Here is a 15,046-nt window from a genome sequence, read left to right as displayed (position 1 = left end):
GTGAGGTCATATAAGCTCCTATTACATTTGCAATGGCTACCCCATGTATGTATCTGATCATATGAAATCACAGCAGCCTCCATGGAGGATGGGTTGGAGGCTGCTTTGATTACATGTGATCAGATATATACATGGGGTAGACGTTTCAAATGTAACTTGGTAAAGGACCTTAGATGAAGTCCCCTTAGTCACAAGGCAAGCTATGAAAAGGGAAGGGGACATCGGGAGGAGTAAATGGGAGGGGACAGCTGAGCAGGACACGCTCCCCTCTGAAGATAAAAGTTGATTAATATCGATGTGCGGGAAATAATGTTTGGCTAAAAGAAGGTTGTCAGTTAGTTAATAGGGCTCTATGGGAACCTGTCACTAGCTGTATATGCGACGATGTGGTGACAGGCTCCCTTTAAACTGCAAATGGTACAAACATTGCAGTGGTGAGAAAAATGTTTTTCTGCTATTTCTCTGGAACTCCCATTAACTTTTCATCTTTGTGACCAATTTTTTTGGAACTCACTGCCAGAAATAAATTTTTCCCCACCTCCAACAACTTTGGACCAACAGGGGCATGATTTGCCATTGTTTGAAACAGTGAATACAAGACTGTGATTTTTCTTGTGCTGAAATGTGACGGTGTGTAGACCAAAAGAAGAGTGGTCAAGGTGAACTACTTGCTCACCGCCTGCTACACGGAGAGTCTGGCACGCCTGGAAAAAATGATGCTAGTGCCAGAAATATTATAAGCAGAACACCACAGACTTGTATCTGCACATTGTTGCCGTCAGCTAGCTGGTAAAAGGACTGACGGGGAGAGCGCCACTTTAATGATCTCCCTCAATGTACCTAATCAGGCAACTAAAATTTAGTCCCCCATTTTCGCAGTATTTAAATATGCAACATGGTCTTAAAATACTTACAGTACATGTATTTGGGTTATAATTAGTAAATAAGCCATGATTTACGTGAACCAGTATTTTACACTGCAATAATCGTTCATAAATCATTTAATGGATCATTGAAATTAGAGCCTGTCCCATAGACTACAGTTTTATGACTTTATTGAAAAGATTGAAAATAATGGGGCACATTTACTAAGAGTCCAAACGGCGCATTTTCATCGGGTTCCCTGACTATTTCCGATTTGCGCCACATTTAAGTGGGTTTTTTGGAGCATGTGATTGGATTTTGGCGCCAACTTGCATGCGACACAAATCCGGGTGCGTGGGCGACGGACAACCCGACTGATTCGGACTAAGTGCGGGAATAGTTTTGTTAATTTTGTTTTTGGTTATGACAACTGTGGGGTCAGGGTAAAGTTTTTGTTATTATTCCTATGAAAATATGTCATTGTACAGAGTCTATATGGACTATATGCATTATTTTTCACATTCCACAAGGAATTTCCAAAAGAAATTACAGGCATTGTTCTTAAGTTGAATTTGTATGTAAGTTGTAACCCCAAATTTTTTTATGGTCTTTGTGACAATTGGATTTTAAAAACGTTGGATTGTCATAAGAACCAGGATTAACTATAAAACTTAAAGGGGTATTCCCACTTTGGCAAATTAATGTTATTATTTGTATGATGAAAAATTATACAATTTTCCAATATACTTTCTCTATGAATTCCTTGGGGTTTTCTAGATCTCTGCTTGTTGTCATTCTATTGAAAACTCCTATGTTTACTTCCAGTAGACAGAAATCTGACCATGGTCACACAGGTGCATGGCTCGTTATATCACAGAGAGTAATCAGATCTGTGTGATGTTAAGAGCCGCCCACCCATGTGATCATGGTCAGATTTCTGTCCACTGGAAATAAACAATGAGGCTTTCTATAGAATAACAGCAAGCGGAAAACCGTTCTGAATTGATATAGAAAGTGTATTGGAAATTTGTATAACTTTTCATTATTCAAACAATATCCATTACTTGTTGAAATCGGAATATCCCTTTAATTGCAGACACATTTGACTGTTATACATTTGATTGTACCCTGGGACTAAAGTACAGTAAATTACCAACATCCAGAGGTCCGTTTGTAACTAGGGGTCATCTGTAAGTCAGGTGTTCTTAAGTAGGGGTCCGCCTGATACTGCTCCAACTTTAGATTATTGGATATTTGGTTTGTATAATCTTGAATGCAAAGTCTTAAAGGGGTTGTCTAAGACCCTATTGCAAATAGATATGTGACTGGGGGGAACTGGCCACCTCGACCGAAAGCTTTTCTTAGTGAAGCTTCTGTGCACCTGTAAACAAAAAGAAGCACGGCCCGGAGAGACGGCATTGCGGGACACTCAGGTAAGTACAAGTTTATTTTTTAAGCAGTTCTGCCCCCCCCCCCCCCTCGGCCACCTATCTATTTGTAATAAGGTCTCAGACAACCCCTTTAAGGTTTCTGCAATTATGTTTTTTAGTAGTTGTTGCAAGCACATAATTTTTGGAGTCAAATGATAATGTGTCAGTAGTTATTTCCACTTTAAAAGATACACTGTGACCTTTTAATGCTGCTGCTCTGCAAATCCCTATCTTTTATTCACTTTAATATTGCAAGCAGAAAAGTCCAGTCCACTTGTAATGCACACAAGATGACAGCTGCTTGGGGGTCTCTTGAAGTGAAAGCTGAGCAATAAGTGCTAGAAAATAGGTAGGTTTCTTTATAAAAACCGCTTACAAGGTAGTAAGTAACACAGGGCTATTATTTACTATCACATGGTCTTTGAAGATGGTAAAACATTTGATACATAAAGTATTTTTTCTATCCTTCACACTTGTTTTTAATAGCATGATAAGCTCATAACTGAGTATGTCAATTATGTATAATATTATACAGTGTTATTTTATAGTGTTTTTAAGCCTATAAGGCCCAGGCCTTATACAAGAATAATTGTAGTTAGCCTTTTGTTATAATCCTGTTTGATGTAATAAGGTGCATAGAACTTCAGCGCCTGTTCACACATTGTGCCTTTGTGAACATTGCAGCACATAGCCTAAAGATAAAACTTTGCTTTGTTGCTTTGATAACAATGTTTGCCTCATATACTATTTTTTTTCTCTTTTTAGATGTGGGCAATGAAGCAGAAGGCAATGTGAATGCAGAGTATGGGAGAGTTCACTTTGAAGACCTAGTCCCATCTCCAACCTCAGAAAAAGCTTTCCTTGCTCAGATTCACGCCAGAAAACCAACTTATAACCATAACTCTGCTGCTGCTGGAAATATTCGCACAGATATGTATGCATCTGTTATCACTTTTCTTCTTATTTCTTTCCTGAACATGTTCCTAGAACTCTACAAAATTCTTTTAGGCATTAATTGGGTTAATATACAATTCTTTTGCAAAGTCTTCAGACCCTTTTTTTCACATTTTGCTGCATTGTATTAAAAGAAAATCTACCATCAAAATCAAGCATGATAAAAACAGGGACGCTTACTCATAGATCCAGGCACTGTGACTGTGGTAAGATAGACCTGCTCTGCTCATTGTAACAACCAGTGAAAAGACATCACTGAGGGTCTGTGGAAACACCCCCAGAGCCCCTTAGGCTCATGAGGATAATTTTAAAAAGTTTATTTTAGAAAGGAGGCGGCCATGGGTAACAAATTTTAAGAAGATTCCAAATTACACGAACAACAGAGAGATACTCACAGCAGATTCAGGGTAAGTACAAAAATGAAAATCTTTATTAACATACAAGCATAGGCAGAACATACCAGAGAAACATGTAAAATCCTTAAAACCGTATATAAAAATATATAATACCCACTAGATAGTAAAAACTGGTATACTCACCCCCAAACCGTCACTTCCCAAAAAATGTCAGTGGTGTACCATAGTAAACAAAATATATATGAATATCACATGATATTACATAGATGTCAGTACTAAGACCTGACTACTGTCCGAACCCAATAAAGGAGAAAGCCCCAGACTACAGAGAGTAAGGGCGGGAAATGGACATTGAAATATAGGTGATATTGTGTGATATTTATATGTGTCTTGTTAACCATGGACCACCACTGACATTTTTTGGAAAGTGAGGGTGTTGGAGGGTGATTGTGCCAGTTTTCACTGTCTAGTGGGTATTGAATATTATTATATAAGGTTTTAGAGATTTTAGATGTTTGTCTGGTATGTTCTGCCTACGCTTATATGTTAATAAAGATTTACATTTGTGTACTTACCTGGATCTGTTTTAAGCATATCTCTGTTCTTTGTGTCATTTGGAACAACATTTTATATGTTCAGATCCCTGATATGATTGGTTGCTGTGCAGACCCCATACTGTCTATAGAAGTAGAAGATGATTATCACAGGCACAGTGCCTGAATCTGTGAGTGTCCCTGGTTTATCCATGTTTGATTTTGATGGTAGATTTAATGATAAGGAACACTAAACTAGCAACAAATCCTTATGTACTGGTAGTTTAGTGCCCTAAATTGACCTATATTATTTCTGTCCAAGCCTGTCAAAATAAAAACAAAAAAACAAGCACTTATCCAGAGCTCTCAGCATTGGCACAGTCCTTTAGTGAAGCCAGGGTAGTACACTCCCGCTTCACAGCACAATTGCTGTAAGTCAGGGTTGTGCTACGTTAACTTCATTAAAGTATTGCAAAGCTGTGGAGAGCATCAGGGGTGAGTCTGATGTGTCTTATTGGACCCATCTTCAGTTAAATTTGTTGGTTTGGTTTTTATTTTTGTTGCTATTTTTAATAGAGACCATGGACAGTTTTCACATGTGAGACACAAAACCCATTGCTTATAAGATCCTGTAGTGTTTAGTGTCTCAAATTATCTTGACAGTAATGACAACGTGAGAACTTATTGTTATGAATCTGTAATAATCTATCAACTCGTTGAAGTGCATACAGCCTCTGGTCATCATGGATATGATGCCACAATGTCTCACTCCTAGATGTGGAGAGTTTTGTATTCTTTTCTGCAGATACTCTCAAGCTTTGTTAGGCTTGAAGGGGGACTATTAGTGGGCAGCTCCTTTCAGGTCTTTATATAGATATTCGGCCATGGCTCTGGTTGGTCCACTCAGTGACATTCATAGTTATACTTAAACCACTCCTGTGTTTTTCTTGCTGTGTGCAACAAGTCAGTGTCTTGCTGGAACGTGAACCCTTGGGCCATTGGAATTTGGATCTATTTTTTATTTAGAATATCTCTATACCTAGTGCCCTTCAACTTTACCTGACCCATGTCCAGTTTCCCTGCCAAACCACTGAAGAGCACTGCCATAGCATTATGCTGTGACCTACGCTCCACTATAGGGATTTTATTGGGGGAAGGTGGGGGGTTGGTGAACAGTGCCTTATTTCATCCAGACATGAGGCTTATACAGATTGGTGAAGTGCTGCAATGTTAGTTCTTTTGGAAGTTCATCCAAACTTTTAGTGAGGAAGAAATAGTTTGTTCCCTTCTCCATATCTGTTCCCCCACACAATTCTGTCTCTTGAGCTCTGCCTGCTGCAGCCCTCTCCTCCTCATTGCTGGGTTATGTACATTACCTGTGAGACTGTACATAGATGGCATAGGTGTCTTTCCATCTTCAGCCAACTGAATTTTCCACAGGCAGACTCCACTAAAGGTGTACAAACTTCTCAAGGGGTCTGAATACTTATGCAAATATGTCTCAAGTTCTTTCTCATTATGGAGTATTGAGTGAAGGGGGAAAGCTTGATATTATTTTTTATTTAAAGGAATCCAAGAGGATTCAGAAGTAGATCTGATGGTAGATTCCTCCTGCCTGCCTCTGCACTAATCTGTAATTAAATAATCCTAGAACCTAACCTAACTTGTGTAAAACTTTATTTTAGTAATATGTAAATTTACTGCAGAGGCTACTCAGACATGTTCTAACCTAACCAGTAGCCTCTGCAGTTAATTCACATGTTACTAAAATAAAGTTTTTTTAACAAGTTAGTAAAATTTCAGGATTATTAAACTACAGATTAGGACAGAGGCAGGCAGCAGGACATACCATCAGATCTACTTCTGATTGTAGATTCCTCATGGTAGGTTTCCTTTAAGCACAAGGCCACAAAATAAAATTATTTTAAAATGTCAAATTATCTAAATGACATTTGAATAATTATGTCCAAACCCAACAGACCAACCAGGGACTGTGTGTATGGGGACCTCCTAATTTTTCCCCAGGGATAGTTATTTGTGGAGTTAAAGGATACCAGCCAAATTGCTATTAAACCACAAAAGCACCTTTATATGTTATCTTATAAGCACCTGTTGGATGTCAGCATTGGTAGAGGGAGCATTGGTAGATTTCCTAAATCCCACACACAGCGAATTGGTCGAAACAAAGTCACTTATGAACAACTGCAATAAACTTGTGAAGGATGAGGATCGCACTCTTGCTTGTTAGTATCAAAACACTTTAAACTTTATTCTTGCATGGATACAGCGGTTACAACATAAAACAATATCTATAGATACAGCGGTTACAACATAAAACAATATCTATAGATATTGTTTTATGTTGTAACCGCTGTATCCATGCAAGAATAAAGTTTAAAGTGTTTTGATACTAACAAGCAAGAGTGCGATCCTCATCCTTCACAAGTTTATTGCACCTGAGAGAGAAGAAAGGCGTTCCTGGAGGTTCACGCACCGGGAGTAGAGCAGGTCTGTAAACCGGTGATCACAGATCACCACCACTTGGACTTATGAACAACTGTCTCGTGTCTTTTAGCTAGCAGCCAAGGTTTTTACCTTGTCCAACATATGGACGTGTATAAGAAAGTGTAATCAGGTGAAACTACAACTTGTTCATTCTAATACATCTTTGCAGGGTCCATGAAGACCCATATAATAGACATGAGGAAGAAACCTATGAAAATGCCTCAGTGCGCCAACTCGAAAATGAACTGAAAATGGAAGAGTATCTGAAACAAAAGCTGCAAGATGAAGCCTACCAGGTAGAAATCTTACTGTAGACCAAGCAGTCCAAACCTTACTTTTGCAGGACCTGTTCTAATCTATTCTTGAAAGAAATGTATGCAGTCATGATGAGGTTCCAGTGTTGGATTAAACCTTTCATGGGCCCCGGGCTGCATAAAGATTATGGGCCCCCTACCAATTTGGAGTTTTTCAAAGAGGTTATCCCTCTGAAGGAGAGTAACGAAAACCAGCACTAAATGGAAGCTGCTCCACTTACTGCCAAATTCCATAGAGTTAAAGATACAGAAGGTTCCCTTCCATCATACCTACTTCATTAACAGCAGTAAAAATAATGTAGGCTGCTGTATAATTTTTGTCTGGTCTAAGTAATGGTAGCATGATAGAAGGGAACCTAGAAATGACCATTATACTCCCACAGAAGCCAATAGATACAGTGCCCCCATAGCAGTCAATTTAGTCATAATACTCACTGGGCCGCCACTGTATCCTATAGTCACTGTGCCGCCACTGTCGTCACAATTTCTCCCTTGTTGTCCATAATCTTAAACACATAGATGCTGTTAACTATTTCTTTTTCTATTGCATTTACTACTAGTCCCAATGGGGACGAGCATCCTGTGGATATCTCTTGCGCCTTAGTAGGCCACAGCACTTGCAGCAGCAGTTCCCCTTCATACTGCGCCCCCCCCCCCCCCCCAGAAGCAGCTTCCCTTCGAACTGTGCTGCCTTTGTTACTGCTTTTTTAAAAAAAAAAAAGATACTTACCCCTCCCTGTTCTACTGCAGCAGTCCTCTCCTCTTCTCCTCCTGTTGTGTGTAGCACTAAAACCGGCAGACAGGATGACGTCCTACACTTGCCCTTCTGGCTCTTCCTCACACAGCAGCCGAGGCACAGTCACTGTGTAGAAAGACCACATCTCTCTACATTATCACTGCAATCATCTCTATCGGTATATAGGGGGCACCAATAGCGTTAATGTCCCAGGACATACCACCTCTAAGTGGCCGTAACAGTAGGAGATACTCCGTAATCGTGGACTGTGCCGTGGACTGGGACGGTCGGTTGATATGTCTAACAGGGGGGGTGTTTAAAGTGAGATAGAAACTTCAGGCTGAGAACGTAATGCTGGAAACAAAGAGCAGGACAGAGATTTGATGATCCTGCCAGGAATGTATTTCTGAATTTCAAAGTACTTATTCACTTGTTCATTCTATATCAGATGTCAAATATACTTACGGGTTTGTCTGTCTCTTTCCTCCTGCAGGTTAGTTTGCAGGGCTGAATGCACGATTCTCTTTCCTTCCCTTCTAAAGTAAGTCTATTTCATTTTAACTGGTTTTCCAAGTTCTATAAATACTGAAAAAAGCATAACGAGCTTTAGTTATCCTCCTGCTACCCACCTACTTCCACACATCACTGGCCTCAGTAGTCTTGTGTCATGTACTGCTGAGGCCAGTGATTACAGACATGCATAGAGCACCCAGCACTAGGGCTCGGAGTTCAGTGCTGGAAGCAGTAAGACAATGAAACATTATTGCTTGCTTTATTATTTTACATAATTTCCTGAACTTCACCTTATATTCCTAGACATTACTTTTTTCGGACGATGCCCGTTCTTCAATGTTAAAATGGCTTCCACAGGTATTTAAGTAGTGTGTGCGCTGCAATTGTGTCGCACCGGACCCTTTGTGTGGCGCAGCTGCACAGCTGGCCTCCGTGCGACACAAATTAGGGGATATGCCATTGGACAGTCCGACTGATTCGGACTGACCGCGGGATTTAACTTTCAAATTGAGTTGCACGCCCAAGCACTTACATGCACCACTAAAAAGATGGTGAACTCTGTCAGACCGGAGCGGGGCAGCAACACATGCAGGATATCGGGCGTTCGATCATAGTGAATCGCTGCAAGGTGCATTATAGTGACAATGCACTTTCTGTAAACTGTCTTCATGAAAATTTGCAAATAATTTTTCCAGGTTCGGATAAGGAAAACCATGTCTCTTTTAGCTACCTTGTAAGGCAGCCCCTTTTACCATCAAGCATGACTTTCAGGAAGCCTAATGACATGATGCGGGATTAAAACCAAACCAGTTTATCTATTGCAGAAGGAACAGATTCCCAGCTGTAGACCGCACTGTTTTGATGTGGTCGCATCTCTTCAGTACAGTGCAGGGAACTGGTTTAAGTGAGTGAGAAACTTATGACTATGGTCAGAAAGTAGGAGATCTCTTTATGGAGAATTATGGCACCCTTGTAGCCGTATGTAGCCGTCTTCATTTCAACTATTTGTTTGCCTCTTTTATCGCTTTTCCATGGTTATTTCAGAAAAGATTTCACTGTGATTGTACATGTGGAACAATGCATAGAGGAAATGCAACAATTTAAACAGCAGAGGGCAGTCAAAGCTTAGATTTCATCTGCCAGTTTCTGATACTTTCACTGAATAAATATTAGCTATAATTTTTTTGTTAGAAATACTTTTTTCAGTATGATATTCCAATATAATAAATTTTGAGGTTTAGGCACCTTATCAAACTAAGACTTGTATGATTTCTCATGTCATTCTTAATTAGATCCCATGGTATGTCTATAGATACAAGATGTTGATTGATGTCATGTGAGATCTGTATGTGCATTGGGGAATATCTTTGTTAACAGCTTGTTTTCATTTGCTTACAGAAAAGCAGTAGTATGGAGAAGATGCACGTAGCATGAGAAGTCTCGGTTGTCAACCATCGATCCGGCAGGAATAGCGCAGGTCGTACCTCACCTGCTGCATCTTCTGATACGAAGAATCCCATCAGTCCACCGGAATGTAGCACAGCACATTTGTTCTAAACCGTGTAGTTTGTAGGTTGTGTGTTTCAACTATTACTTTACAAACAACAAAGAAAAAAAAAATTATTTGATCTTAGAACATCATTTGCAATTTACAAAACTATATAGCCATTTGCACATTTTGTCATACATTCATTGTCTTAGGTCAGATATATATATATACAAGCTGCCAGTGCAGAATGCCAGGCAAACTCATCTTTTATAAACTCCTTTACTTCCAAAGGGAAGGAAATACAAGTATTCAGACAAATTCAGACAAGCTTGTTATTGCACTGTAGAGACACACTGAATCGACCAGCCAGGTGTATGCAAACGTCTTCTCTGTCACTGGCCAAACTAGCAGAGGAGACCCTCTATCACCACATGGTGGTGCACCATAGAAGCCAATGATTTGTATGATAACACATGTTACTACTATTTGTCTGGGTGCCTTAGTTCCATTTGAACCTACTCAGCCACTTATCTAGTAGCAGTATCTCAGTACGCAGCACCGCTGCAGCCTCGACCATTGGGCACTGCATAGCCTTGCTGCAGACCAGCCCTCTGGCGCCAGCACCCTGCCGTGCACGCGGCTGGTCATCTCTCACAAGAACAGCACTTTTTATTTAATTCTTCTACAGCAGGATTTGCACTTAATTTGGGACTGCAATCCTGGATTTGGGTTTGGTGATGGCAGTAAGGCAGCAGTTCCTTAGATTTCATGTCTATATTCAGTCACTGGATACAATTGGATACACTTAAATATTATTTTTATTGGTTCTGAAACAGATTTATGTACAAAGCCCTTTGAGAAAGTCAGGGCTAATTGTATAATTTTTATATTTCTTTTCCTCTCAAGAATTCACTATATCAGCCATACGAGTTTTTAGTGTATATATCTATATATAAATATATATTTTTCATTTTCAATATAGACGCTATCATATACAAAAAGAATAGACATATTATACAATGTTCAGAGTATTTAGATTCTAGTTTTTGCAATCCACACAGATGCTATTAAAACTGTGAACTATGTTTTGAGCTACTCATTATTAACCCTCTCACTGCTGCAGGGTACTTCTGGGCACTTCATGCCCATCCTTGGCAGCTGAAAGGATAAAGCTGTTTATAAACCACAGGTGCCATAAAACCCCGAACTAGCGGAAACTCATTCTCTTCCATATTGCTGTTGCCTCATAAGTACTTATTTTTATTATTTTGCTGTTTATTGCACATGTTAGATATCAACTGTTCTGTTGAGTTTTATTTTGCCTTTTTTGTTTTTTGAGGCCTTTTGTATTCACTTCTATTGCATGCTTGCAGAAGTAAAAGTAAATCTGTCACTAACAAAGTGAAGGCGGGTGTTTTGCCTGGGTGAGATTGCAAGGTCTTTGCTACACACACGTCAATATGCAGTAAGATATCCCCCTGCATAGATGCAGCAAATATGCTAAGAAATGTTTTCTGAATGCCTTATGGTCGTTTTGCATGCATATTGGGAGCAAGTAGCAAGTAAGGGCTTGTGTGTAAAAGAGAATTTGGGGAAACACGTCACTCTAATGGTAGGATGCACTGGATTATGGCTAGGACACAAAAGAACACTCTCTCTACCGTTTGCTAGTAAAATGTATGTTTACACAGTGAGACTTGTCACGTCAGAATATTTAATGGTGACTTTACATTTTGTGTATTATTTTGTTTAATCCCAATGCCTGTAAGTAGGAAAATCACACTTATTTACCTACATGCTATAGACACCTTCAACCCTGGTACTGGTTATCATTTTTATTTGTTTCCTAAATGTGACCAGGGTAATGTCATCCAAGCTACTTTAGCGAGTAACATTAACATGCATGCTATTTGATGTATGTATCTGATCACATGACATCACAGCATGCCTCCATGGACTTCTAGTTCTGTGTATGTCTCCATGGAGGCATGCTGTCATTTCAAGTGATCAGATACATACATGGGGAAGACTTTGCAGGTTAAAGGACCTTAGATGACATCACACTGGTCACATGACATAAAGTGAGGAGGCATATGGCGTTGGAAGAAGTAGATGGTAGGGCCCAGGTGAGCAGGACATACCCCTCTGATGCCAGGTAATATAACATAAAGATGATTTTATGGGGATGTGAGGAAAACTATTTTTATCTAAAAGACGTGTGGTATTTAGTTTATAGGCTCTGTAGGAACCTGTCACTAGCTGTAATTGTTAACTTTTGTTGACAGGTCCCCTTTAACATCGTCAGATAAAACAGTAGGAAGGAGGGCCCTGCTCGCAAGAGCGTACTATGAGGAAAACAGACATGCCAGGAGAAAGGACAGGATCTCTGTAAAGTGGATTTCATACATAGGACTTTAGAGTATAATATTGGAAAACCATCACTCACTGAATATCTTTTAGACAAGTAGGGATAGAGGCAAAGTTGGAAGTAAATCAAACAGCAAAATGCACTTGGACCCTTATGTTAGACTGCCTAGTTATATCTTGTTTAAAGGTTGTATAGATGGACATGCTGCTATGCTGGAAAGCTTAAGTATAGTGTATGGGATGGTGCTTTTTATGGAGGTTGTCCTCTTTGTTCCATCAAGGAGGACAGAAAAGAAAATTCAGGAATATGTTGTAACATTTATGTTTTGATTGAAGGTAAAACTTATGAAAAAAAAGGTGTTTACATTGTTCCTTTTGGAGTTTATTCCCTATAATTGATTATTGTTGTGGTTTCATTATGGTTCATGTATGTCTTGTCTAAATTTTACTGGATAGACATGGAAGTAAAGTAAAATTCCTTTAACTTGGTGTCTGATTGCCCATCACTTGGCTAATACCAAAGATAGTTGATGTTATTGGATTTTGCTAGATCAGAAGAAAAAAGTAGATATTTGAATTCTCCATGTAAAAATGTAATACCTACCGTATCATTTGAGTTGAACAATGTATCATCTTCCATGCAGTTTAGATCAATAGATGTGTTAGGATCATCACCAGTTCCATAAAGAGAGCTGTAAAGAGGGATCAAGTGCTGAAGAGACAAAGCATGCTACTTAATTAGTATAATAAAATGTAATTTAAGGGGTTGGTCCAGGATGTAACATTATCCCATATTCACAGGTTAGAAGATAATCTGCTGATTGATGTTGGTCTGACCATTGGAAAAAACTGGGTCCTGTTGCCCCAATGATTAGAATGGCATTGAATGCTGATCCATTCTTTCTGTATGAGATAGCCAAGTGTGGGAATCTCCAGCAGTTCTGTACATGGCTGTCCCATTCATTCTGGGTAACGTAAAATTTGGTAATCAGACACCACTTGGGTGCCATTAGTCCTAGATTACAGGGATATTGCTATATATTCGAAGATAACTGCATGACATTATAAGTAATCATCTCTTCATCATTTGTATTTATCCTTTCTCTGATTTGTCTTCATGACCCAGGAATAAGTCAAAGAAAAAGTGCCATGAGAAAAATAGATATCTAGAAAGTCACTGGAAAGGTAGAGTCTGTGCTGGAGTCAGGGTAAGTTTTATCTACTAGGTGTTCTCCATAGAAGAGTTTGGCAATAGAGGATCAGCCATTTCTACCCTGTAAGGTGTGAGCTATTATTTTCAGCTAATATTTTTAGTGGTTCATTTTGCCTACATTATACTGTGTTGTAACATACATGGGCTTTAATCGTAGAGTAGGCTGACATCCATTTATTGCTTTTTGAGTGTTCACGGAATGTATAGGGAAGGAGAATTAGAATGTAGAATATTTACCGTTTTTGCATCTGATTTGTGTGGCCTTCATTATGACACTTTACTAGGTACTTTTGCTGTTGTGTTTTTCTTTTTTTTTAGATTGCATGGGTCATGAAATACTTAGTTAGCAGAAGTATCTTTTTATATTTTTCTGTTTATTTCCCATCCATAGTACTTTGGTCACTTGTACAGAGTAAAGGCACTCATTTTGTGGGCTGAAAGGGTATTTTGGGGGTTTTAGCATTACTAACCAGTGGAGTGATTGTCCTAGAGATCCTGTTGGCTTTGGACTGGAGACACTGGGATACTAGTTCTCATGTGTTCAGCCCACAGAATAGCTGCTCAGTCACTGTGCAGGAAACGGATGCAGTCTAATGTAGATAGACCATGTAAATAGGGGCAGCCTCAGGTTGCGTCAATCAAGTGGGGTCATAGTAATATACAGAGCAGATAACAGTGAGCGATCCTCTGTATTATAACAGGCCTTTCGACTTCTGAACCAAAAATATCATCTGAATATCTCAAGGTTACTAATTGATATTTGTAATTCTGTAACTACTGTACTTGACCACTTGAAGACTGCAAGAACAGACACACTAAAGAATTTGACAATTTTCATTGGTATTGTAACAAAACTACTACTGTATGGACATTTTTTTTGTATTGCTGTTAAGTATTGTTTTGTGTGTGTGTTGGAACCCACGTGGGACATGTCCTATTTTGAAGTGGTTATAATAACTGTGTGTCTATATTTTGGAATGGAATTATTTCTTCATTAAAATGAATTTTTAAAAACCTTAACGATTTTGTGACATGTTATTTAAGCTGTGTAACGTTTGCAACTTTTAAAACTATATGGTAATCACATTTTTTGTATTGATATATCTTATGGTCAAATGGATTTTCCGGCAACCTTGTCCACCATCTGACAAAAAATACTGGTAGGTTGATTAGATTGTGAGCCCCCATGGGGACAGGGACCAATTTGGCAAGTTTGTGCAGCGCTGCGTAATCTGTAGGTGCTATATAAATGAAGAATTATTATTATTGACACAAGAGTCAGAGCAGACAACTCCACCGTTGCTTGGTGGCCATCCAGGCTCATTGCAGGAACAGCTCCAAGTTTATTTTTGTAAAGGAGCTTCATGGTGGACAAAGTTGTCTGCTTCCAGTTCCATCTATAGTGACGCCATGAGTTTGGCTTCAATCATTTGAGTCACCTATAAAGACCTATTATAAGGATAGGTGAGAGCCAGTAAAACCACTTTATCAATACGGTTATATAATTGCACTTGAAAATCATACAATTTTGTTACAAGTCTCAACTATGCAAGCCCTGTATATACAAAGTTTTAGACCATCCGTTTCTTAGAGACTGGTGGAAGTGAGACGTTAAACAACATAACTTCCAAATGAATTGCAATTTCTTGCAAAAGAATACCAGTGGGTATACGACAGTGGCTGCACCAGTTTTCTGTCTAACTTAGCACTTGAAAGAACAACTTTGGAGCTTGCACATGTATTTAAGAGGTGTTTGCACCAGTTTTGTGTTG

The 15,046-nt window shown here is 39.1% G+C and overlaps 1 protein-coding gene across 21 annotated transcripts in view; it reads left to right on the top strand.

The window, feature by feature from the left end:
• Nucleotides 1–14,294, top strand: part of DTNA (dystrobrevin alpha) — a 175,252-nt gene extending 160,958 nt beyond the window's left edge. For 14 of the 21 annotated variants that reach the window (XM_072151969.1, XM_072151966.1, XM_072151968.1 and 11 more), the window contains 3 exons: nt 3,060–3,228; nt 6,812–6,938; nt 9,604–14,294. In XM_072151969.1, the coding sequence (XP_072008070.1) occupies nt 3,060–3,228; nt 6,812–6,938; nt 9,604–9,639 (332 nt within the window). In that variant the 3' untranslated portion in view covers nt 9,640–14,294. Of the gene's footprint in view, nt 1–3,059; nt 3,229–6,811; nt 6,939–8,185; nt 8,234–9,603 lie in introns of all 21 variants that reach the window. The other 7 variants (XM_072151964.1, XM_072151978.1, XM_072151972.1 and 4 more) reach the window with 1 other exon arrangement.
• The last annotated feature ends 752 nt before the right edge of the window (nt 14,295–15,046 follow it).

The sequence above is a fragment of the Engystomops pustulosus genome, chromosome 5 (assembly GCF_040894005.1).
Source record: "Engystomops pustulosus chromosome 5, aEngPut4.maternal, whole genome shotgun sequence".
Taxonomy (NCBI): domain Eukaryota; kingdom Metazoa; phylum Chordata; class Amphibia; order Anura; family Leptodactylidae; genus Engystomops; species Engystomops pustulosus.
This window is presented reverse-complemented; position numbering and strand designations above follow the sequence as displayed.